At 41.8% G+C, this 22693-nt stretch overlaps 2 protein-coding genes across 20 annotated transcripts in view; one reads left to right on the forward strand and one right to left on the reverse strand.

Moving 5' to 3' along the window:
- AAGAB (alpha and gamma adaptin binding protein) overlaps window positions 1–22693 on the reverse strand; it is a 308159-nt gene that overhangs the window by 239286 nt on the left and 46180 nt on the right. Inside the window, exon 3 of one of the 3 annotated variants that reach the window (XM_084979083.1) lies at window positions 4986–5048. The exons of the other annotated variants lie outside the window; for them this stretch is intronic. The gene's annotated coding sequence lies outside the window, so the exon portion shown is untranslated. The remainder of the gene's footprint in view (window positions 1–4985; window positions 5049–22693) is intronic. 3 annotated transcript variants of the gene reach the window in all.
- Window positions 1–22693, forward strand: part of IQCH (IQ motif containing H) — a 237670-nt gene that overhangs the window by 176100 nt on the left and 38877 nt on the right. For 14 of the 17 annotated variants that reach the window (XM_084978737.1, XM_084978733.1, XM_021100401.2 and 11 more), the window contains 2 exons: window positions 11404–11574; window positions 20890–21012. In XM_084978737.1, coding sequence (XP_084834863.1) covers window positions 11404–11574; window positions 20890–21012 — 294 coding nt within the window. Of the gene's footprint in view, window positions 1–11403; window positions 11575–14152; window positions 14310–16301; window positions 16360–20889; window positions 21013–22693 lie in introns of those variants that run through there. The other 3 variants (XM_084978749.1, XM_084978792.1, XR_014817110.1) reach the window with 2 other exon arrangements.

The following is a 22693-nucleotide window of genomic DNA, read 5'->3' on the forward strand; positions in this document are numbered from 1 at the left end:
GAAAGGCAAACCCTGCTGCCAACTCACTGCACTGATGTGGCTGGTGCTGCATATGCACATCCCCACCTCACTTTGCAAGACAGCTTTCCACATCCACAAAGACTGGGCACAGGAATCCTCCCCAGTGGAGCTCCAGAACGAGAGCTTTCTGCTTCAGAAATCCACGCAAAAGCCTTTTGGAGATCATTTGCAGTAACGTTAAAGGAGTACTTCTCAATTGAGCAAATCATTCACCAGTCCTGACATTTTATAGCATGAAAATTGAAGAAGAATAACTAACTACAGCATGGGATTATTATATTGAATTGGCATGAAAGAAGCATATATAATTACTAGTCCAAGAAACCTATAACAGGTTATAAAAATTGGGTTTTCATGTTTATTATAGCTTATAGCTTAATGTCAAAATAAGAAAATGACTTTACAAAAATTCATAATAAAAAGAGGAGTTCCCGTCGTGGCGCAGTGGTTAATGAATCTGACTAGGAACCATGAGGTTGCGGGTTCGGTCCCTGCCCTTGCTCAGTGGGTTAAGGATCCGGCGTTGCCGTGAGCTGTGGTGTAGGTTGCAGACGCGGCTCGGATCCCGCGTTGCTGTGGCTCTGGCGTAGGCTGGCGGCTACAGCTCAAATTAGACCCCTAGCCTGGGAACCTCCTTATGCCGTGGGAGTGGCCCAAGAAATAGCAAAAAAAAAAAAAAAAAAAAGACCAAAAAATAAAAAAAATAAAAAATTTTTAAAAAAAGTGAGAAAATACTTAAAAAGGAAAAAAGAAATGAGTATGTAATTCTGTACCTTAGGAATATAAATAATATCAGGCCATCAATCTTGAAAATAATAGAATCATAAATTTATGGAGGTAGTGGAAAAAGCTTGGAAAAGGAAGCAGAGAAGGCAAAACTATATTAAAATCGTGTTTTTTTTTTTTTTTTTTTTTTTTTTACAAACTAAATACCTAAGTGGAAAACATAAATACAGATGCTGATGGTGCAGGTTTAAATTTCAATATTTTCCATTTTGGATCCCCAAATTAATTCTGTATATAGTTCCTACACTGAAAGAATTTCCAAAGTCACAGAGAAGCTCCTGGCACTATACAGATACTGGACTGTGAATGCTGGTAATTAATTAGGTGTCATGGAAAGAGCAAGAACAAGAATCAGGAAACCTGATTCCAGATCTTCCCCTAATAATGGGACTGAGCACATCTCCGATTCTTCAGCCATAAAAGGAAGAGGTAAAAATGATAAATGTCATTTCAGGTCTTCCAGGACAGCACTATTTAAACAGACCTCTCTGGGCACTGAATAATTTCAGTTTTAGAGATTCTATTACCCTATGTCATATCAAATGTACTAAATGAACTCTCATGGAATGTGACATAGACATAACTATAAAAAAGAGTTGTGTTGCATTTAACTGACATGTCAACTTTGTTGATATTTTTATAATATATATATTTATATGATATTTTTATTGTTATTTGATAATTTTCATATTTGGAGGCCCGTAACACTTTTTTCCAGAATCCAAATGCTTTGAAGACCTTTGAAAATCATGCAGGCCCTAGCCATGGGGGACTGCTAGGCCTTGAGTGCTAAGTGGCAGGGCCCAGATTTTTTGCTGCCTTTGGCCCCACGAACTCCAAAGGCCCAACAGCATCCAGGGCAGGTGGTAGAAAATGGATACTCTAGTTGCTCAGAGACAGCCTCGTGGAGCTGTGATTTAAACAGTGCCCAGAAGGATACATAGGATTAATAGAGACAGAGGGGAAGGCCTCTAAGGTGAATGCTAGAAGTCTCAACTGTTGATCAGGTCCAGGGTGACTAACCCATACAGCAGTAACTGCAGTTCCCCACCTCTCCAAGAGACTGGGCCATCCCAGCAGCCACCACTAGGTGGCAACATGCCAAGAGGCTGCAGCCCCTCTGCCTGTCTATTGACATTTTTATATAATACAAACAATTCTTACCAAAAGTTGGAATCACATTAATAGTTTCCTAAATGAAAATTCTTACAGTGAAGTGTACCTCTCTAAAATTAAGTATTGGATGTGATGTTTACCACAATGGAGAGTTTGATGGTGTCTGGCGATTCAATGATCAAAATGGGAAGAGATCTCATCTAGCAGCTGCTGAAGAAAGTACATTCTCTGCATGACAGCCAGAATTCTGCTGTTTTTAAACAGCATCTGAGAGAAGTTAAATGTGCACCCCATCTCTGAAAATCAGACAAGAATACCCAAGTCAAAATCCAAGCAAGTGTGTTCTTACACCTCCCCCAGACTCTGCTCCTGGCAGTTATACAGGGAAGATGTCAGGGTCCAAACAGACTTGTATCTGCCAGACCCCAAAATAATAGTCTCACACTGCATCTCATATAGTCACTGGTCCACATCACAGGCCTCAGGGATAGAGACCATTGGTCTATATTAGTAGACAAGGAAACTGAGGCCCAGAGGGGGAAGGAAGTTAAGATCACATAGACTGTAAATGGCAAGGCCAACACTCCCTCCCAGAGAGGTCCCGTAATACTGGTCCAGTGCTCTTTCCATCCAGTAAAGACATTTGCCTCCCTCAAGGCAGAGGCCTCTTTAGTTAGTCCCTATTGCCCTCAAGCTGCTGTCACTTCTTTTCCCTACAGAGCTGCCTACAGAAGGCCTCATGTCCTCATGTCCTACAGACCTCACCTCTCCCCAGCCAAGGAGGGCCTTCAACCCAAGGCCCAAAAGTAACAGCAGAGAAAAAGATGCCTCCCCCTATAGGGAAAAAAAAAGATGCATCCCTATAGGGACTGATTCTGCTTTATCTCTGCAGCCCGGCCAAGCACATTCTCCTGATTTTACAGCTAAGAATGGAGAAACGGTGCCTGAGATCTCTTCCCATCCTCTAGAACACTATTCAACAAAGGCATCTCACACTTAACACACCCAAACCTGAAATTTTAAATTTTACCCTTTAAACTGTTCCTCTAGCAATCTACTCCATGCAGTACCTGGTAATTCCATCTTTCCCTTTCTTCAGGGCAAAAGTCTTGGAGACATTCTCTCTCTCACACCCTATATCCAACCCACCAGTAAGTCCTTTAGGTTCTAGTTTTGAAGTGTATCTATAATATGACAATTTCTTTTTTCTTTTTTTCTTTTTGTCTTTTTACCTTTTCTAGGGCTGATCCCGCGGCATATGGAGGTTCCTAGGTTAGGGGTCGAATAGGAGCTGTAGCCGCCAGTCTACGCCAGAGCCATAGCAACACCAGATCCGAGCCTCATCTGCAACCTATACCACAGCTCATGGCAACGCTGGATCCTTAACCCACTGAGCAAGGCCAGGGATCGAACCCACAACTTCATGGTTCCTAGTCAGATTCGTTAACCACTGAGCCATGCATGACAGGAACTCCTAATATGACCATTTCTGCCCCCCTCTACTATTATGATGCTGGGCCACCCACCATCACCTCTCATCCAGATTACTCCAATAGCCTCCTCACTGACCTCTCTGTTTCTACCTTTGTCCCCTCATGGTCTCTTCTGTGCATCACAACCAGAGTAGCCCTCTAAAAATATGTTAAATCATGTCATTCCTTAGCCCTCTGACAGATTCCCAGCCTCCACAGTTGTAAGTAGGAAATAAGCCTCTGGCTCCATATTTAGCCAAACCTGTAAGGACAGAGGAAAACTTGGCTACCCATGGCTGCATCACCCAGCCAGCAGAGAACTGGGCAGGTGGCCTGGCCTCCATAGCTTAGCCATAGCTGTGGGTCTGACTAAGGGTTTAGTCTTGCTCTAGAAAGAATCAAGTGATCCAATGGTGTATTTCTATCATATTGGGACTATGAATAAAGATAAGAATGTGGGCAGGAAGGTGGGTCACACATTACCTCCGCCAAAACAGACAGCTAAGGAGTAGGGGCTGTGTATAGCACTCTGTTCTAAAGGCCTGATGCCTTCTCTGTGGTGGGCCAATTCTCAGCACTGCATCTCTTTCTAGTCTTAGTTGGAAGATCTACCTTTTTAAAAAATTCTGCATGAGCAAAACATGGATGGACCTGGAGGATATTATGCTTAGTGAAATAAGTCAGACAGTAAAAGACAAATACTGTTTGTTATCACTTATATGGGGAATCTAAAAAACAAAACCAAAGGAATGAATAGAACAAAATGGAAACAGATTGATAGATATAGAGAACAAACTAGTGATCACTAGTGATGAGAGGAACAGGAAGAGGAGAAAGACAGGGGTAAGGGGTTACATGTACAAATTGTTATGTACAAAATAAAGAAGCTACAAGAATATATTGTACAGCACAGGGAATACAGCCAACATTTTATAATCATTTTAAATGGTCTATAATCTATAAAAATACCGAATAACTGTTATACAGCTGAAATGTTGTAAATCAACTATACTTCAATTTAAAAATTCAAATTAATAACTATGCATATCCTGAACTGATTATTTTTCCAAATTTATTATCAGAATGAAAGTTTCTAAAAAATTTTCTAATAAAAAACACTCTACAAGAGCTTAGAAATCTTCCTAATTCCCCGTTAGCCTCATAGATACATCTAGAGACAACTGAGGGAGGGTCCAGCCAGACTATTATCCCCAGTGATTAGTTGACAAAAGTGTGGCTCAGAGAGTTGACTTGCCAAGACCCTGGTACCCAGAGTAGGACCTTTAGCAAGTCACTTGTCCTGTCTAGAGCATCAGATTCTTCTCCTATAAATAAAGAAGAAAAAAAAAAAACCTAGAGATGCATCTGCAAAACACCTATAGACTCAAAAAGCTCTGAAATTCTATAATTCAACAAATGTTATTTGATCTATAAATTAATCTCTTAGTCCCATATCTACCCAGTGCCCATAAGTGAAGGCTGGCAAGACCAAACTCTTTGCTATTCTATTTGCACTTGGAGATAGTCACAGAACATAGGGCCTCTGCACATCTGCCTATATCTACATGCTCTGCCACCCATCCATCCTACCTGTCACAGGAAAGAGGCAGAAGCAGCAGGGGTGAGCAGGCGGCCTCCATCTGCCAGGAACACCTAAGGCAAAAAGAGCTCAGTACCAGGACCCTCTCTCCCATACCTTCCCCAACAGAAACATGTTACTACCATTTTACCCCAAATCTTGCAGCCCAAACAAGACCCAGAACCTCGGAACAGAAAAATTCTGAGTAAATTCACTTCTGCCTGACCCTGTCTTCAGTTCTCATGTGCTTGTTTAAGTGATAAGGTTGTTGCAGTTTCTTGGTTTGCCTTCTGCCCTGTGTTCTGACCACCTTGCCCCAGGTCTCCACAGAGCTGCAGTGAGGACTGCATCCAGCTCAGCGCCAGTCAGGTAATGGAGAGCCAGGGCCTCTGTAGCATCTCTCCCCAGCCCACCAGTATTGGCCCTACCCCTGGCTGAAGCTGCAATGGGCTTTTTCACAACCAACCCAATAAAAATAGAATGTAAACCACAAATACAAGCCACATGTATAATTTTTAATTTTCTAGTAGCCTCACTTTAGAATGTAAAAGTTAACTGAAAAATAGATGAAAACGATTTTAATACATGATGTATTTTATTTAACCCAACACAACCAAAATAGGATCACTTCAACATATAATAGGTATAAAATATTATTAATGAGGTATTTCACACTCTTTTTTACCTCTTTATTCTTCAAAATCTGGTGTGTAGGAGTTCCCTACATGGTTCAGCAGTTAATAAACCCAACTAGAATCCATGATGATGCAGGTTTGATCCCTGGCCTCACTCAGTGGGTTAAGGATTCGGCATTTCAGTGAGCTGCATTGTAAGTCGCAGACACTGTTCAGATTCCACGTTGCCAGCGGCTACAGCTCCAATTTGACCTCTAGCTTGGGAACCTCCATATGCCACGGGTGCAGCCCTAAAGAAAAAGACCAAAAAAAAAAAAAATCTGGTGTGTATTTTACAGCTGTAGCACATCTCAATTTGATTCAGCCATGTTTCAAGTGCTCAACAGGTAGTGGCTACCTCATTAGATAGTGCAAATCTAGACTATATATGAAAGTCTATATAATTTTACTCACCATAAATCTTCTAATATTAACATTTTGTTCTATTCTCATCTAGCCTTTTCTAGATATAATGTTATTTTTACAAAGCTGAAGTCATATTACCCATATGACTGTATATTCTTCTCTTGCCATTCTGTGAATCTTCCTACACGACCAAAAGTTAGTCACAATCATTACCTTTCACAATAACATCACAGACTAGCCCATCATCTGGATGTGTCATAATCCTCTTAACCAATGCCCAAATGTTGGACAGCTGCAACTTTTCAATTTTACAATTAATGCTGAGATGAATATTTCTGTGATACTCATGCTTAAGGCCTTGATATAAATCTCTCTAGAGTTTTAACCATTTTTAACAAAACAGATTTTGAATATTGTTAATCAGTCAAACAACTATCAACTACTGCTTTATGACTGGAGCTAAGACACCTTGGTTTCTTGTCCCACATCTTTTTTTTTCCTTTTGATGGCTGCACCCACAGCATATGGAAGTTTCCAGGCCAGGGACTGAATCTGAGCTGCAGCCGCAATTCAAGCTGCACCTGCAGCGATGCCAGATCCTTTAACCCACTACACTGGGCTGGGGAGCAAACCTGCATCTCCGCAGCAATCCAGGCTGCTGTGGTCAGATTCTTAACCCACTTCGCCATGACAGGAACTCCTCTTGTACCAACATCTTTGATATGTGGCTCTGAAACTCAAGGCAAAACACTTTGCTTCTCACAGTAGAGTTGCTCCATTTATAAAATGAACATATTATATTAGATGATTTTTAAAGGTCTTTCCAGCACTAAGTTTCAGTGATGTTTTTCTCTCACCCTCACATTTAACCAAGTAATCTGTACAGCTAGTCGGTCCTGCAAGTCATGTCAAAACCACCTCCTAAACACTTAAAAATATACCCACTTCTCTCCATCCCCAGTTGTAGTGCCTTTGTGAAGTGCTATGTACATCAATGCTCATCTAAATTGTGGTGGGAGGATCCAGTGCAGAGAGAGATTAGGTTCTAAAATTAACAGCAAAATCCATAAATCAAGAATAGGATTAAATGAGATACTGGGGAAAGCCTGGGGCTGGCACAGAGGAGAAGGTCAATGAATATTTGCTGCATTTGAATCTCAAACCAGCTTCAAGAGACTCACTTAGATCCTGACTCTGAAAGGCTGCAGAGGAGTTCAGAGTGAAACATTAGAGGTGCTGATATACCCTGCTGGGAGCCAGCCTGCCCCAGACACTGAGCATTGTCAGAAGACAAAGACTCAGCAGCTTTCCCTAAGGGGCTGATAGTCTAGAAGGGGAAATAGGAACCCCCGTCCGCAAAACAAGCATGCCTCAGGCAGTGTCTTCAATGGAAAAACCAGATGGAAAACAGAACAATTATCTGAGCAATTCAGGCAAGCCTGCTGTTGAGGAAAAGCCTTAAAGAAATTTGTTCTATTTCCTTTGTGAACCAAGAGGTAAGGGCAGCCTGGGTAGCAGAAATTTTCTGGCTCTACAAAAAGAGCAGAGTTTTGGCCTGAGCTCTACGATCCTAGGCAAACCGTGAAGAACACTTTTTGATCTCAGTATCCTCATGGGTCAGAAACAGAGTAATACCAACCTTGTTCGAACCTGACCATCTACTGGATTGAATTGTGAAGTTAAACACAATGATTATGAAGGGGGGAAAACAGCCATTAATGAGGCAATCTAGTAGCTACATGGGCAACTGAAAATGTGTCTTCAAAGATTCTACTCCTCTTAAAGGAAATGTTTAGTAATCATAAATAATGTCTGTATTGAACTTTATAATACAGAAGGCAATTTTATGTGCATTTATTCTATTCTGGGGGAGCCCACACCCATGGAATGTGGAGGTTCCCAGGCAAGGGGTCGAATCGGAGCTACAGCTGCCAGCCTATGCCACAGCCATAGCAACGCAGGATCCAAGCTGTGTCTGCAACCTACACCACAGCTCACCTCAATGACAGATCCTTAACCCACTGAGCAAGACCAGGGATCAAACCCACATCCTCATCAATACTAATCATGTTTGTTACCTGCTGAGCCACAACGGGAACTCTGCGTTTATTCTATTTTGTTTTCAAAACCCCCTGTGGTAGGTATTATCATTTATGCCTTTTACACTTAAGGATACTGAGGTTGAGATAGCTGAAATAACCATTTGAGTTTGCACCATTTGTGAGGGCCAGATTTAGGCTCTCCAACTCATTGATTCTCATTCCCCTACTCCAGGATGCCTTCCCACTAAAATCCTCATCACCAACTACCATATGACTCAGCAGTCCCACTCCTGGGCACATATCTGGCCAAAACTTTCATTCAAAAAGATACAGGCACCCATATGTTCATTGCAGCACTGTTCACTGTAGCCAAGACATGGAAGTAACCTAAATGTCCATCATCGACAGATGAATGGATTAAGAAGAGCTGGTACACATACACAATGGAATACTACTCAGTCATTAAAAAAAATAATAGTAATAATGCCACTTGACAGCAACATGGATGGAACTAGAAGATTCTCATACTAAGTGAAGTCAGAAAGAGAAAGACAAATACCATATAATATCACTTATGTCTGGACTCTAATAGATGGCACAAATGAACTTATCTATAGAAAAGAAACAAACTCATGGACATGGAGAACAGACTTCTGGTTGCCAAGGGGGAGCAGGAAGAAGTGGGATGGACTGGGAGTTTGGGGTTAGTAGATGCAAACTACATTTGGAGTAGGTAAGCAATGAGATCCTGCTGTATAGCACAGGAAACTATATTTAATCACTTATGATGGAACATGATGGAAGATAATGTGAGTAAAATAATGTATATATATGTACAACTTGGTCACTTTGCTGTACAGCAGAAATTGACAGAACATTGTAAATCAACTATAATAAACATTTTTTTAAAAATCCTCATCACAAAAACATTAATATTATTAACATAATATTAATAATGTTTGTTATATGCATTTCCCTTTGATCAAGGACACTGAAACATCAAAATAGAAGCTCTGGGGAAAAAAATGCCCAACTTGTAATAATAGCAAGTTCACTTTCTCATATTAAGGAAAAGTAGCTGTCCTCATCTGATTTGCATTTTATGCCATACAGCAGGAAATATTTAAGTTGACAAATAGGATATTTACAACTGAAACAGATACTTGGCAGTTAGTTTTTAACAATTGTTGCAAATGTGATTTATTTGCTATTATAAAAGGGCATTACTGTGCGAATATGACTCCTGAAATTAGCTTCAGTTTAGCAAGGGGCCTTGACAGCCTGACCTCTTAATATCCTTATAATGATGCCATTTACATTCAATGCTTACTCAAGTCACTCACTGCTAGATTTGTTTGAGAGGAGTCCACTCTAGGGCAGATGTATTATGTATTTTAACATACCGAGTTGGTGTGGGGGGCACATGTAGGCCTTCTAAGAGGAAAAACTGTTTAATCAAGTCCTCATGAAAATGTGTTAGTTTCCAATTTCCTACAGTGAAAATGCATTACTGCTAATTACAGCATACTCCAGAAACACAATACTTCATGTTTTCTCCACAAGACATTTCCATGGCATGGATTATATTAAACGAGAACATGTTTTGATCCTCTATAACTTTAGCTTTCAGTTTAACTAGGAAACTGGTCCAGGGTAACAATTGGCTGGGCCAAGATCAATGTCATCTCCTCCAGCAGGGTAAGGGCAAAGAGTGGACTTGGAGCCAGGCAGAACTAAATTCAGAACCAGGACCACCTCTTCCTAGCTGTGTGGGCTTGGGTACCTCTCTGAATTTCTGTTTCCTTATCAATGACATGGAGCTGTCATTTTTCAGATTATTATAAAGATCTGCGATGTCTGTGAAGCACCTGGCACTTTGTAGTACTTGACACATGGGAACCAGTCTTATTTGCATTGCCTGTCAAAGCTCAAAAGTTACCTTTTCCATGACACAGCCCTGACCTAACTAGACAAACTCAGTTTGTCCATTCTTTCCGCTTTGGTAGTACTTTGTTCCATCCCTTTATTATATCAGGTATTCATCATGTTGTAATTAATTGAATATGGTTGTATCTGTCTTCCCCTTCTTGATGGGAGAATCTGTGTCTCTTTACATTTTACACTCAGATAACTAGCACAAGCCTTGAGTATTGAACTAAGGAGGATTCTGGAGCTGCTTCTGGATTCAGTGTAGTGGTGGGGAGTGACAAGAGAAATTAAGGATGGTCTGTCACATGGAGGGGAGAGGGTAGCACAAGACCTACTTTTGCCATTGGCAGCTTAGCACATAGTGGATGGATGCTCAGAAAAAATCTGTCAAAAAGAGTTAATGCACATTAAGAAAGTATCTACTAGCTTAGAGTAATTTACTGCTTACATATATCTATTTATCAAAGTATTTTAATTTTTATTGCATCACGTATTCTCCTAATAACCCTGTGATTCAGCTAGGGTGGGTGCTATCACCATTACCCAGCTGAGGATACTGTGACAATCAGAGGGTGGGTGAACTGACTTTCTTGCATTCTTAAAGTAAAATAGTAAAAATAACAGTAGAGCTAAGGCTTGTAGGCCAACCCTGTTTCCCTTAAGAATCACACTGAGGAGTTCCCGTTGTGGTACAGCGGAAATGAATCTGACTAGGAACCACGAGGTTGCGGGTTCGATCCCTGGCCCTGCTCAGTGGGTTAAGGATCCAGCCTAGCCGTGAGCTGTGGTGTAGGCTGCAGACGCGGCTCGGATCTGGCATTGCTGTGGCTCTAGCATAGGCCGGTGGCTACAGCTCCTATTGGACCCCTAGCCTGGGAACCTCCATATGCCGCGGGTGAGGCCCTAAAAAGATAAAAAGACCAAAAAAAAAAAAAAATCATATTGAGAGTCTGAGAGAGACCGGCACTGCTTTTCCTAAAACAAGGAAAACTGCCCTTTTCTCATATTTACTCACTCTTTCCCCACCTCTGTCTGCTCCCCTTTAACTTTCCATCCTCTGGAGTTTCTATCCAGCCTCATTTCTCAGTAGAAAGCATTGCACTGACCACTTTAGAAATGGCAAGCCACAGGCAGAAGAATCCAGGTGCACATGAGCTTTTCAGAACCGGGCCTCTCCATAAGGTTATCTTGGCCAGGTATTTCCAATTGTGTGACTTCCCACAAGAACCCTGAATCTTCTGATGAGAGTCAGACTGAGGTTCCATCCTTTGGCTGAACAAACGAGAAACAGAAGTTAAAAACATCTACTCTGTTAAGGCGTTGTGTTCACTGGTGTAGTTGGGTCTGATGTAGTTTGGGCTGGTCAGGGGTGATGGGGGCTTTCTTTCCCTCACTTCTACGGCTCCTGTTTTACTCAGGTGTGGGCAACAGGCCTCAACATCTCATACAGTGACCAACTGGCCCTGACCCAGCTCACCTTATACCTGACCAACGGCCACCTGGATTGCAGTTTGGGCACCCTTGAAGTGCCCTGCTTTGTTCCCAAGAAAGAGAGGAAAATAAGCCATGTGAACCCCCAGGCAATGCCGGTAAGCATCTGATACTTCTTGATTCTCCTCAGTGTTGGCAACTCTCAACCACCACTTGCTGAGCTCTGGCTGTGCCAGGCTCTGTAGGTCCAGAAAGAAGAATCTCAGGCAAGTCACTCTACCTCCCAAAATGGGCTTCTGGTATATGAATGTGTTGGTCACAGAAGGGAGAGACCATTCAGAAAGGGGAAGCACTATGTGGAAGGGCGAAAGGGCTTGCCAGGGGTGAGGGTCTGGGTGTTCTCCATTCTCTTCTCAACTTGATTCCCTGGGCAAGTACACCTACACCCATGGCTTCAATTACCAGCAGCTTCCTACAAAACCCATATTTTTCTAGCCCCAATCTCTTTTTTCAGCTTCAGACTCCCAGATCCAATATTCAACAGAATGACTCAGAGTCCTCAGGGTCAAACTATCCAAAACTGCACTCATCCTCTCTCCTCACCTATACTTGCTCCTGGTGGGTCAGGCCTGATTCTGATCAGATACCCCATATCTCTATACCCAGTCAGCAACTAGCTCCGATTGCTGCTACCTGCTAAAATGGCTCAACTCTCACCCTCTCCTCTCCTGCTCAAAGATACTCTCTTCATTTCAGCTTTCATGGTCTCACACTAGGATTATAATAGCTTCTCACAAAGATTCTCTGGCTTCCTGTCACGGTGGTCAATGTGAAAAACAAATTTGAGCATATTCCTCCCCTTCTTATGATTTTTAAAATGATTCCTGCCATCTTCAGGAAAACCCCAACTTCCCAGCTTGGTGAATGAGGTCTCTCATCGGTCCATGGCCCCATCTCTGCGGGAGTTGGAGGCAGCAGTCCTGGGACTGATTGAGGTTTAGCAACCTCGGGATGCCCAGTAACAAAGGGTAAATCTCCATGGGGAGAGTGGGCAAGGTTGGTCCTAGAGAAGGAGAGCAAAGGTCAAGAGGACCAGATGGCCCTTCGTGTACATGGGAGATGAGAGCAGATTGAGGCTCATGCCACAGCTGCTCTGACAGTGCCAGAGGGTTTCCTCTGCCTTCTCCTACAACAGTGGGCTTCATGCCCTTTTTGCAAATGAAGCTCTTCTTGAGATCCGAATATGTCAAGCACATAAAAGAAGAATGCCAGTGGTTAATAGGACCCCCACACAAGTACCCTAGAGATATCTTTTCAGAGCAATATATCCTGCCTCTCTGTTGGGCCTCTCTGGGTCCAAGACACACCTCTGGATTTAAAGGACCCTTGTTTGACTCTGCCCAGGGTTCCCACAAGTCACCTTCCTTGGCAGGAACTCAGTGCACATTAGGAAAGGTAGACTGGAGAGGGTACCAGATGTCTGGGGGGTTCAGGCGGCAGTCTCCTTCTCCTCCTCAATCCACTTGTCCTGTGAGGTACCCTTGCTCATGGGAATGCCTTACATCTCTTTGCTTATTAAGAAGAGATGTAGAGTGGGGTTTGGGATGAAGAAAAAGACCTCTCTAGGTCCCAGGACCTTGCTGGGAATCTCCCAGGTTTGATTCCACCCATGGCCTCTTTCCCACCAAAGGAACCTACATGACCCCACAGTCAGTGCCTGAGGGAGGGACAGCAGTGAAACTTGACGCCTAACTCCATGCCATTTCTAAAAGGAAGCTGGAAGCTGACTTGATGTTCAACACAAGATTTCCAAAGACAATTTGCTGCATTTAAGTATGGTGCTTCAGAAGGCCGTTAAACAGAAGTTGTACTTTGAGCTGGAAGCACTCTCCCATTTTTCCCCATCTTGCCTATGGGTTTTGATCCTAGCTACAGGCAACATACAAGAATTTTCCTGTGATCAAGAATCTTACAACACTTTTAGGAACTGCCCACACACAAGAGGGAAGCATTATGATCTTCAATAATTCAAATGTTTCTAGAGTCACTGAAGAACAGCTATGCAGATTTTGTGATGTAGGGATAAAGTGAAAGTGCTTTGGTTTTAGAAAGATAAATAGATGTTGTCACCCTGGTGCCACTGTGCATGTGTGTGCATACACATGCTCCTATGCATGTATGTGTCGATGTGATAGGAGAGTTTTTTAAAAAGCATGCACACAAGTACACACAGTACAATTTACAACCAAATGGAAGCTTCCTGAACAAGTGTTAATAGGCTGCGGTGCAGTCAGGTTTACATGCAGTTGACAGCCCCCTTTGAAGACAAGAGAAAGGAAATGCACAGATAAAACCACAGTGATAATGAGGGCATATTCAAAATGAATGCCTATAAAAGGTTTCCAGTTTGGGCCTATTCCTTTAAATAACATACTATGCAGGGAAAAAGCAAAAACTTTTCTAAACTCTAAAAAGAACTATTGTCCCCTTATCAGAAACAGGTGGCAAACAACTATTATTTAGACCCAGTCAGACCAGGTGCACAGGCTTCTGATCCAGTGTCCTCCACAAATAACCACTTGAGGGTGGAAGCAAGATCAGATGAGTCCCAGGCGACTATGTTTTAGAAATGAAAAGGAGTCACTTAACGGCTTTTTAACTTTTAATTAACATTCTGTCAGAATGGGCATAAATTGTTACCCTTTTCTATCCATTTTTACTCTTCCCCTCTCTTAGTGGACCCTCCGCACCACAGCTGGTGAGTGGCCAAAAGAGACCATCTCTGCAAACATCTTAAAACAACCTCAGTCATTTATAAACATTTTAATAGCACATGATCTGTAATGAATGATTAAGTAAAACCTTTTGTGTTAAATTATGATGTTAATAATGATTCTGTCTCCTGTAATTTATTATGAATTCTCAAATGCTTCGGGTTTGATTTTGATAGAATGCAACAACAATGGAGTTTATGTGATGACTTTATTTTTAGAACTCCTTCTTTGAAGGCACACATTTCCCCGCTACTGCTGCTACTGTAATTATGTACAAAACCAATCACTCATTAGAGTTAGGATACATTATCTTCTAGACAGATGAGGCTAAATAAGCAACACATTAATAATTCAGAGAGCAGTTCATTATGCATGTGGATGCCTGCTTCGTAACTGAAATAAGAACCTCATCAGCCTCTGCCAACCCTTAAACAATAGTTCTGTGTTATTGCAACCACATTCAAGTTTACGCTTGTTAAACTGCTACTTGGATTATTTTATCAAACATTCATTTATTTGTGGTCCCTTACTGCTGAGAACAGATTTTGGAAGCTCCTTTTTTAAGTTAATGATTTGAGCAATGGGTGTTATTAATTCTCGGAATATTATAAACATGATTAATTTTCAGGCAGAGATTTATTACATAAGGATTTCAACTATGTCAACTGAAATGCATCACTGTCAAAACAAGTATCATGGTGAAAATAGAATATGCTCCACACTTCAAGTGCTGGTGCTCAGAACTAAATCAATTTAAATTGTGGCTGAAGCAAAATTATATTCTCCAGTGAAAAGGAGTATTTCGAGCTTCCTTTATTTGGCTTGAAGCATTCTTGTTAGACTGTGATTTAGAAAGGTAGTTTAATAAAACTAGACTTCGATCAACAACATTTTCTCTCCTCCCGCCCCCCCATTTTCCTAGAAATGGCTAACCTCTGAAATTCCCACACAGTCCAAATGTGGCCAGTGGGAATTTAAAGAGAACAACACTGCAATGAAAGACAGAGTTCATGGAGTTCCCGTGGTGGCGCAGTGGTTAACGAATCCGACTAGGAACCATGAGGTTGCGGGTTCGGTCCCTGCCCTTGCTCAATCGGTTAACGATCCGGCGTTGCCGTGAGCGGTGGTGTAGGTTGCAGACGCGGCTTGGATCCCACGTTGCTGTGGCTCTGGCGTAGGCCAGTGGCTACAGCTCCGATTTGACCCCTAGCCTGGGAACCTCCATATGCCGCGGGAGCGGCCCAAGAAATAGCAAAAAGACCAAAAAGAAAAAAAAAAAAAAAAGAGTTCATGAATTCTGATCCTCTCTGGCCTCAGTTTTCTCATTTGTAAAATGGGGGAGGCCTAAATGATCCCTAGGATCTCTTGAGGGATTTGATTTTTTTATTTTTATTTATTTTTTTTATCTTTTTCCAGGGCCACACCAGTGGCATACGGAGGTTTCCAGCCCAGGGGTCCAATCAGAGCTGTAGCCGCCAGCCTACGCCAGAGCCACAGCAATACCAGATCCAAGCTGCGACCCACACCACAGCCCACTGAGAGAGGCCAGGGATCAAACCTGCAACCTCATGGTTCCCAGTTGGACTCGCTAACCCCTGAGCCACGACAGAACTCTGAGGGATTTGATTTTATGGGGCCTATAGCATAGGGCTCTGTATCAAGCCTGGCCCAGGCAGTTTCATATATAGTGGGGTGCTGGAAACACATCCTGTAAGGGGCCTTAGGAAGGGCCCATCCCTCTGTACTACCACCTTCCACTGAAACATCTTTTTCTTGCAGAATTTTTTAGAAAGGAATAATATTGTTGTGACAGGTCACATCCTAAGTTCTCATCAGCCATCACTTTGACTATCAGTTAGTACCTTCAGCCAGATTCAATTAGAAGTAAATTTACCTACTTTGTGCCAGGCACTCTACTTATTCCAGAGGATGTAAGGATGAGTAGCAAAGAGCTTCAAGTTTTTACGGGATGCAAATAGGTCAGCTACTGCTATAACAAGATAATAACATCCAAAATGTACTCAGCCTTAACTTTACCAAAGTGCTTTATGTGAATCTTTATATGACCTAATATATTAGGTAGGTACCCTTATTATTATGTTCATTTTTAGATAAGAAGACTGAAGTTACGAGATGTTAAGAACCTGTGGAAGGTTACTCAACAAGCAAGTATGGAAGCCAGGATTTAAGCCCAGGCCTGTCAGACCCTAAAGCCTATGCATCTGACCATTGTGCTATCCAACCTGCCTTGTGTTGTATGAGAGTCAATGACCCAACCCCGGAGTAGAGCTTTAGCTCATCCCTGAAGAAGTCTCTGGTTGAGGCCATAGAGAAAGCTCTTTTTCCAAAAGAAGCTTCATCTCCTTGTGTAATGAGGTTATTTGCAAGCATATTACCATTATCCACTGGCTCCTAATCTGCTCTGAGCTAGGCCAGGACTCAGTGAACACTGACCAGGCCAGTTGGTCACAGAGGAGTCTTCTGATGCCATAAAATCCATTTAAGTTATGATTTTCTTGGCAAACCTAAATGGATTTTACAGCATCAGAAGAGAATTGAGGAGGTCCCATCATGACTCGGTGGTTAACGAATCTGACTAGGAACCATGAGGTTTCAGGTTAGATCCCTGGCCTCACTCAGTGGGTTAAGGATCCGGCGTTGCTGTGAGCTGTAGTGTAGGTCACAGACTTGGCTCAGATCCCGAGTTGCTGTGGCTGTGGCGTGGGCCAGTGGCTACAGCTCCGACTAGACCCCCTAGCCTGGCAACCTCCATATGCCGCAGGTGCGGCCCTAGAAAAAGACAAAAAAGAAGAAGAGAGTTGATTATACAATACAGCCTTTTTAAAATGATGTTTTCTATTTGGATATTGCTTTATACTTTAAATAGACATGAGCGTATTTGATCCCTATGATAACTCCAAGAAATAGGTAACACAGGGATTATCATACCCACTTTACAGATTAGGAAAGTAAGTCTATTTAAAGTTAAGTGAGCTGCCCAAGGTCATAAAATTAAGTAGCAAAGCCTAAGTCTTCTGACCCAAGCACCTTTCTGAGGAAAAGATATACCAATTGGTTGTTTTTTTTATTTCAAATAATTTATTATCTTATTTGCAAAATTATTTAGTTTAACAAATGATAATAAGAGCTAACTTGTTTTTGGGTGCCTCCTCTGTATCAGACACCATTTCTAGGTATTGATGAACTCATCTAATTCTCAAGAGAGTAGTGTCACCTGTGCTATCAGGCTAGATAAAAGACAACCCTTGATCACTGACAGTTTCTTTCCTGCAGAAACTGTGGAGTCAGTTAAGTCCTTAAAAAAAAGTAGATGTATCATGTATGTTCATTTTTATTAGCATTAGTATAACACATTTATTAAGCACTTAAACCAGGAATTTCACCAAACATCCAGAATTCAGAGACATTTGACAAAGTCCTTGTCCTTGAAGAGTTGAAAAGAAGTATAAGACAGCACATATACCAGGAAAAACCACAAGGTCTCATTTAAGTGCCATTTGAGTGACAGTCCATTAACCTGCTGCTGGAGTTCTTAGGAGAAATAACTGTGGACTGGCAGGGACAGAGGACGCTTTACTAGGAACAGAGAACTTGGTCTGGCCTTAAAGATGAGGTCAGTCACTAAGTGGCAAGGAGAGGCAGACCTCCCTCAGCAGCAAGGACAGGCTGAAGAGAGCCCACAGTCTGTTAGGAACCAGTTGGGCTGGTGAGAGAATCTGGGAAGGGGGACAAGTGATTCACTGAGCAAGTTTGGGAGAGTCTGCCAGCTAAGCCAGGTGTCTGGATTTCATTTGAAGGCAAGGAAGAGACACTGAAGAGTTCTAAGCACTGACCAACCTGGGTTTGGGAAATGTTTGATCTGGTGGTAATGCTCAGAATCCCAGGTACCAGTGGGGGAAGGAACAGCCTGGAAAATTACATTTAGTGTAGGTCCACAATGCTCCAGGCCCTGTAGATGTTTTCAAAGAAGCAGCAACAACAGCAGCTACCATGTATCAGGTGCCAGGTGCTGTGCTAGATGCTTATTTAATCAGAAGTCAGAGAAGTTAAATGACATATCCACACAAGATCACACATATAGTAAATGGCCTAGTTAGGTTTTGAACTTTAGTTGTTCTGACTCAGTATAACCTTCCCACTACAGAATTCTGCTTGCATCCCCACCTCCCTGGTAGAAAGGAGAAGCAGCTCTCCAGGCCATATGGTCTGGAGTAAGATGGTGATGGTCATGGAAAATAAGACATTGCTTAGAGACATATGCCAAATATCCTAGCTTTTCTTTCAAATTCTTTATGAATCACAAGCTCAGGTCTGGGAGGAGAAGGAATTGTGGTCCAGAATTACTTTGGAGCCAAGATACATAGCACTGAGCTGGATCCTGCTACTAGACTTCTGCCTACCTCACTCCCTTGCTGACTGAGGCCTGATTTGGGGTTTGCTAGTTTATATACTATGGTAGTATAAGACAAGTTTACAAGACAAAATTAACCTTGGAATTATCTTGTGAATTCATGGTAATTACCATGCGATTACATGCTCAGTAATCACAATGGAATTCCAGAGTATTTACAGTTCACTTTCATATACAAAAGCTCAGTCTTCTGGGCCTTGGTTGTGAAGGCAGGAGCATGGCACAGCCTGGCATGGCAGGGTGAGCAGGTCTGGTGGTCACGCTCCTCCAGACTGACTAAATAGCTGGGCCAGAACTTCTCTTAGTCAGTTCTTGGTCCCCCTCTACCCCCGCAATAATCCCTGCCAGGTCCACCAGAGCTACACTGTCCTCCAAAAGACATCCTCTTGAGGCAAGGCCTAGGATGACTAGGGATAATGTGATTATCCTCTGTGTTCTGTGAATCAATCTCTGCTTCTTCCGCAAAGTACTCATGACTACAAGTCCCTTGAATTACATCCTTTGAAGAATCTCTTAAATCAGAGGGAAGTGCAATCCACCGACTCTATTTCATGTAGCCATTCTTTCTTTCATTCAATAAACCCTGAATACTAGCATCATGTCCAGTCTGGGGATTCAGAAACCAAACAGTGCCTACCCTCAGAAAACTCCCCAGCCGTGTAAGGGAGCCAGCCAAGGGAACAACTCATGATAGGTCAGGGTGATAATAAAGTACAGTTGTGAGGCATAGAGGGTCAACTAGATTTTCCTTTGTAAAAATAAAATTCCCAGTGGCTCAAAGTGGGACAATACCAATGGAGGCACACAATTCAATGCATTAGCCTGTAGGAGCCTAACATTTTTGTAGATGTGGACCCTGCTTATGTGTGGGAAGAACAGGCTTAATAGTACTCATAATATGACCATCAGATACACTACTATATGTAAGGGTTGAAGGAAAATGCATTAACACATGGGAGACATATGTCACAAAAGGTGAAGGTGAAATCTGAGTGTGTGTGTATGTGTGTGAGAGAGAGAGATGCAGATACAAAGGATGATGTTCATTCTCCACTGGGCACTCACTCAGTTGGCCCCAGTTACCCTGCATTAGTTCAGAGATGGAGAGAGAGCCTGGAATATCACAAAAGACAATGTCAATGTCAGGTCATTAGATCCTTGCAGCCAGCTGTGAACCAATAGCACCTCCTTTTCTTTCTCCTATTTCAAGTCACTGCATGAGACTGGGCACCTGGCTGCCCAATACCTAAAGTCCCCAAAGTTCAAAAGCTGAGCCAGGCATCTCCATTTTCTATGCCCTAAGGTTGGCCATGGCTCTATGTTCAGTTCTCCAAACTTCCATTTGTCCAAAGACAAACACAGCTGTCAGAGTCAAATATCACATCTCACAGGCTACAAAACTATCGGGTTATAAACACTTTCTTTTGCACATATTAAACTAAGTATTTTAGGAGATATTATATTTGAAATACTTTGGGCTTACTGTAACCAGTCTCTTTGGGATAGTTCCTGCTGATAGGGAAGCAAGATTAAGAATAGAAATTTCCCAAAGAAAGCAATGGGAATCAAAATTCGAATGCTGGTCTCCTCAAGGAAGCGGAGAACACTTAGTGATTTGCTGCCAAAGAGCACAGTATGGAAAGTACGACTGTATCTTTACATCAAGAAACCTGGATAAAACTACCTTAGTCACGTGACCAAGGTTGGCATCATCAGTGATGTCATGTTGTTACATGTACCCTTGATACAAGGTAATAAAAACGTCACTTCACCTGTGTAGCCCTCTCTCCAAAACCCACAACCCCATCTAATCGTAAGAAAAACATTAGACAAACACAAATTGAGCAGCATTCTACAAAATGCTGATTTGATCAGTACTCTTCAAAACTGTCAAGGTCATAAAAACAAAGTGAGACTCAGAAACTGTCACAGCCAGAAGAACCTAAGGAGACATGACAACTAAATATAATGTGGTATCTTGGAGGGGATCCTGGAACAGAAAATGGTAATTAGGGGGAAAACTAATGAAATCCAAATAAAGTACGGATTTATGTTAATAGTAACGTGGCAATTTGGATCCTTAGTTGTGACAAATGTACCATATCAATGTATGATGTTAACAGTAGGTGAACTGGGTGTAGGCTATACGGGGACTCTCTGTATCATCTTTACAACTTTCCTATTAATCTACAACGGTTCTAAAACTAAAGCTTTATTTAAATACTTTTGTAAAGACTCTGACATTCACTTGTGATTTTTTTTTCCAGTCACTGGCAGCCAGTCGCTATGCAGTGATGAGCACCCAGCTGAGGCACAACAATCTTTCACTGGTTTTCCATTATGTTTTTCTCCAGATGTGTAAGGCCCATGGCATTGGCTATGATATCAAGGTATGAAGGGTGACAGCTGGCCGAGGTTGGACCAAATACAGGCCAAATACAAGTGTGAGCCAGGAAGCTAATAATTGGAGACCTTTCCAATTGATATTCTTTAAACATTGGTTTGATATGTATTTAGAGGAAGGATGAGTGCTGCTTGGGAAAGGGCAGAAAGGCAACTCCACAGGGAGACACTTGGTCCTGGAAGCTGATCTCTATCCCAAAACTTGTATGCCTACCTTGTAAAGCAAAGGCCCTGTAGCTCACCAGACTTAGGGGGACCATCTCTTCATCTTGAAGCATGTCCTGAGCTTTCTGACCTACCCAAGGCTGCTTACTAATGAACATTCTCTAGTCTGCTTGTGCTGCCATAACAAAACACCATATACAGGATGGTTTAAACAACAGTAATTTATCTCTCACAGTTCAAGGGGCTCAATAATCCAAGGTGAAGCTGCCCATCAATTTAGTTCCTGGTGAGGACTCTCTTCCTGACTTGCAAAATAACTACCTTTTTGCTATGGCCTACCATGTCAGGGATAAAGCAATTGCTGATGTCTCTGTTACCTCTTCTAGAAGGACACCAGTTCTATCTGAACAGGGCTGTACCCTTATGACCTCATTTAACCTTAACCATTCCTTAAAGTCCCTGTTTCCAAAACATTCACATGGCAGATTAAGGCTTCTACATATGAATTTAGGGGGGATATTTACTTGTGGAAGACCCCTCCTACAATATACCAAATATATTAAAATATTCACCTCTCACATTAAATATAACTCATGGATAATGATAGAGAATTGAGCAATAACTAATAGATGAAATTTTTGATTTGTAGATACTCAGTTCTATACTTATTTTTATTTTTTATGCTTGAGAACAAATACAATGTTTTAGGTTTCAAATCTTGTAATAGGCCCTTTAAAAGCATATGGAACTTAGGTACAGAGCCAACAGTGAAGAGTATGGCCTGGCTGATATTTGGCAATCCCCATTGCACTTTAGGGCACTGTCACACTATTTGCAAATACATAATAAAGCTCATAGTCCCTTGCAAATTACATTAAACTTGATAAAAATATAGAAAAGACAATGTTAAGTTAACAATAACCCACAACCTTCGGACCAACTAAAATATAGAAAAGAATGAAAAGGACAAACTGAACTGATTTATCTGAAATTAACTGTGGCATCTGCTCAACACAATCTCTTTGAAATTAAATACAGCTGACCATTGAACAATGCCAGGGTTATCAACCCTCCACACAATCAAAAATCCAAGTATATGTAAGTTTACAGTTGGCCCTGTGTATCTGCAGTTCAACATTCAAGGATTCAACCAGCTATGGATGTGTAGTAGTGTAGTAGCAACTGTTTAAAAAAAATTGTGTCTAAGGTGGGCCCATGCAGTTCAAATTCACGTTGTTCAAGGGTCAACTGTAGTTTTTAGCCCAAACTGATCAGACTTCCATGCACCAAAAAGTGGCTAAATCTAACTCTAGCTTTATCTAAATCAATTTATTTTATACTCTTCTAAAATATCAAAAAGACCAAGCTCTGTAAGTGGCATATTTGACAGGGAAGGTCTCCTGCTGAAAAGAAAACATGCTCTATAACTTTCTATTGCCCAAAATTATTATTAGAGATTTATTTCTTTGGCTGAAGGCTTTGTACTTGATTGAAGTTCTGGTA

The sequence above is a fragment of the Sus scrofa genome, chromosome 1 (assembly GCF_054392235.1).
Source record: "Sus scrofa isolate SSC_HxYL_T2T_F1_AM1 chromosome 1, Sscrofa_HxYL_maternal_Yorkshire_Landrace_v2.0, whole genome shotgun sequence".
In the NCBI taxonomy this organism is placed as follows: Eukaryota; Metazoa; Chordata; class Mammalia; order Artiodactyla; family Suidae; genus Sus; species Sus scrofa.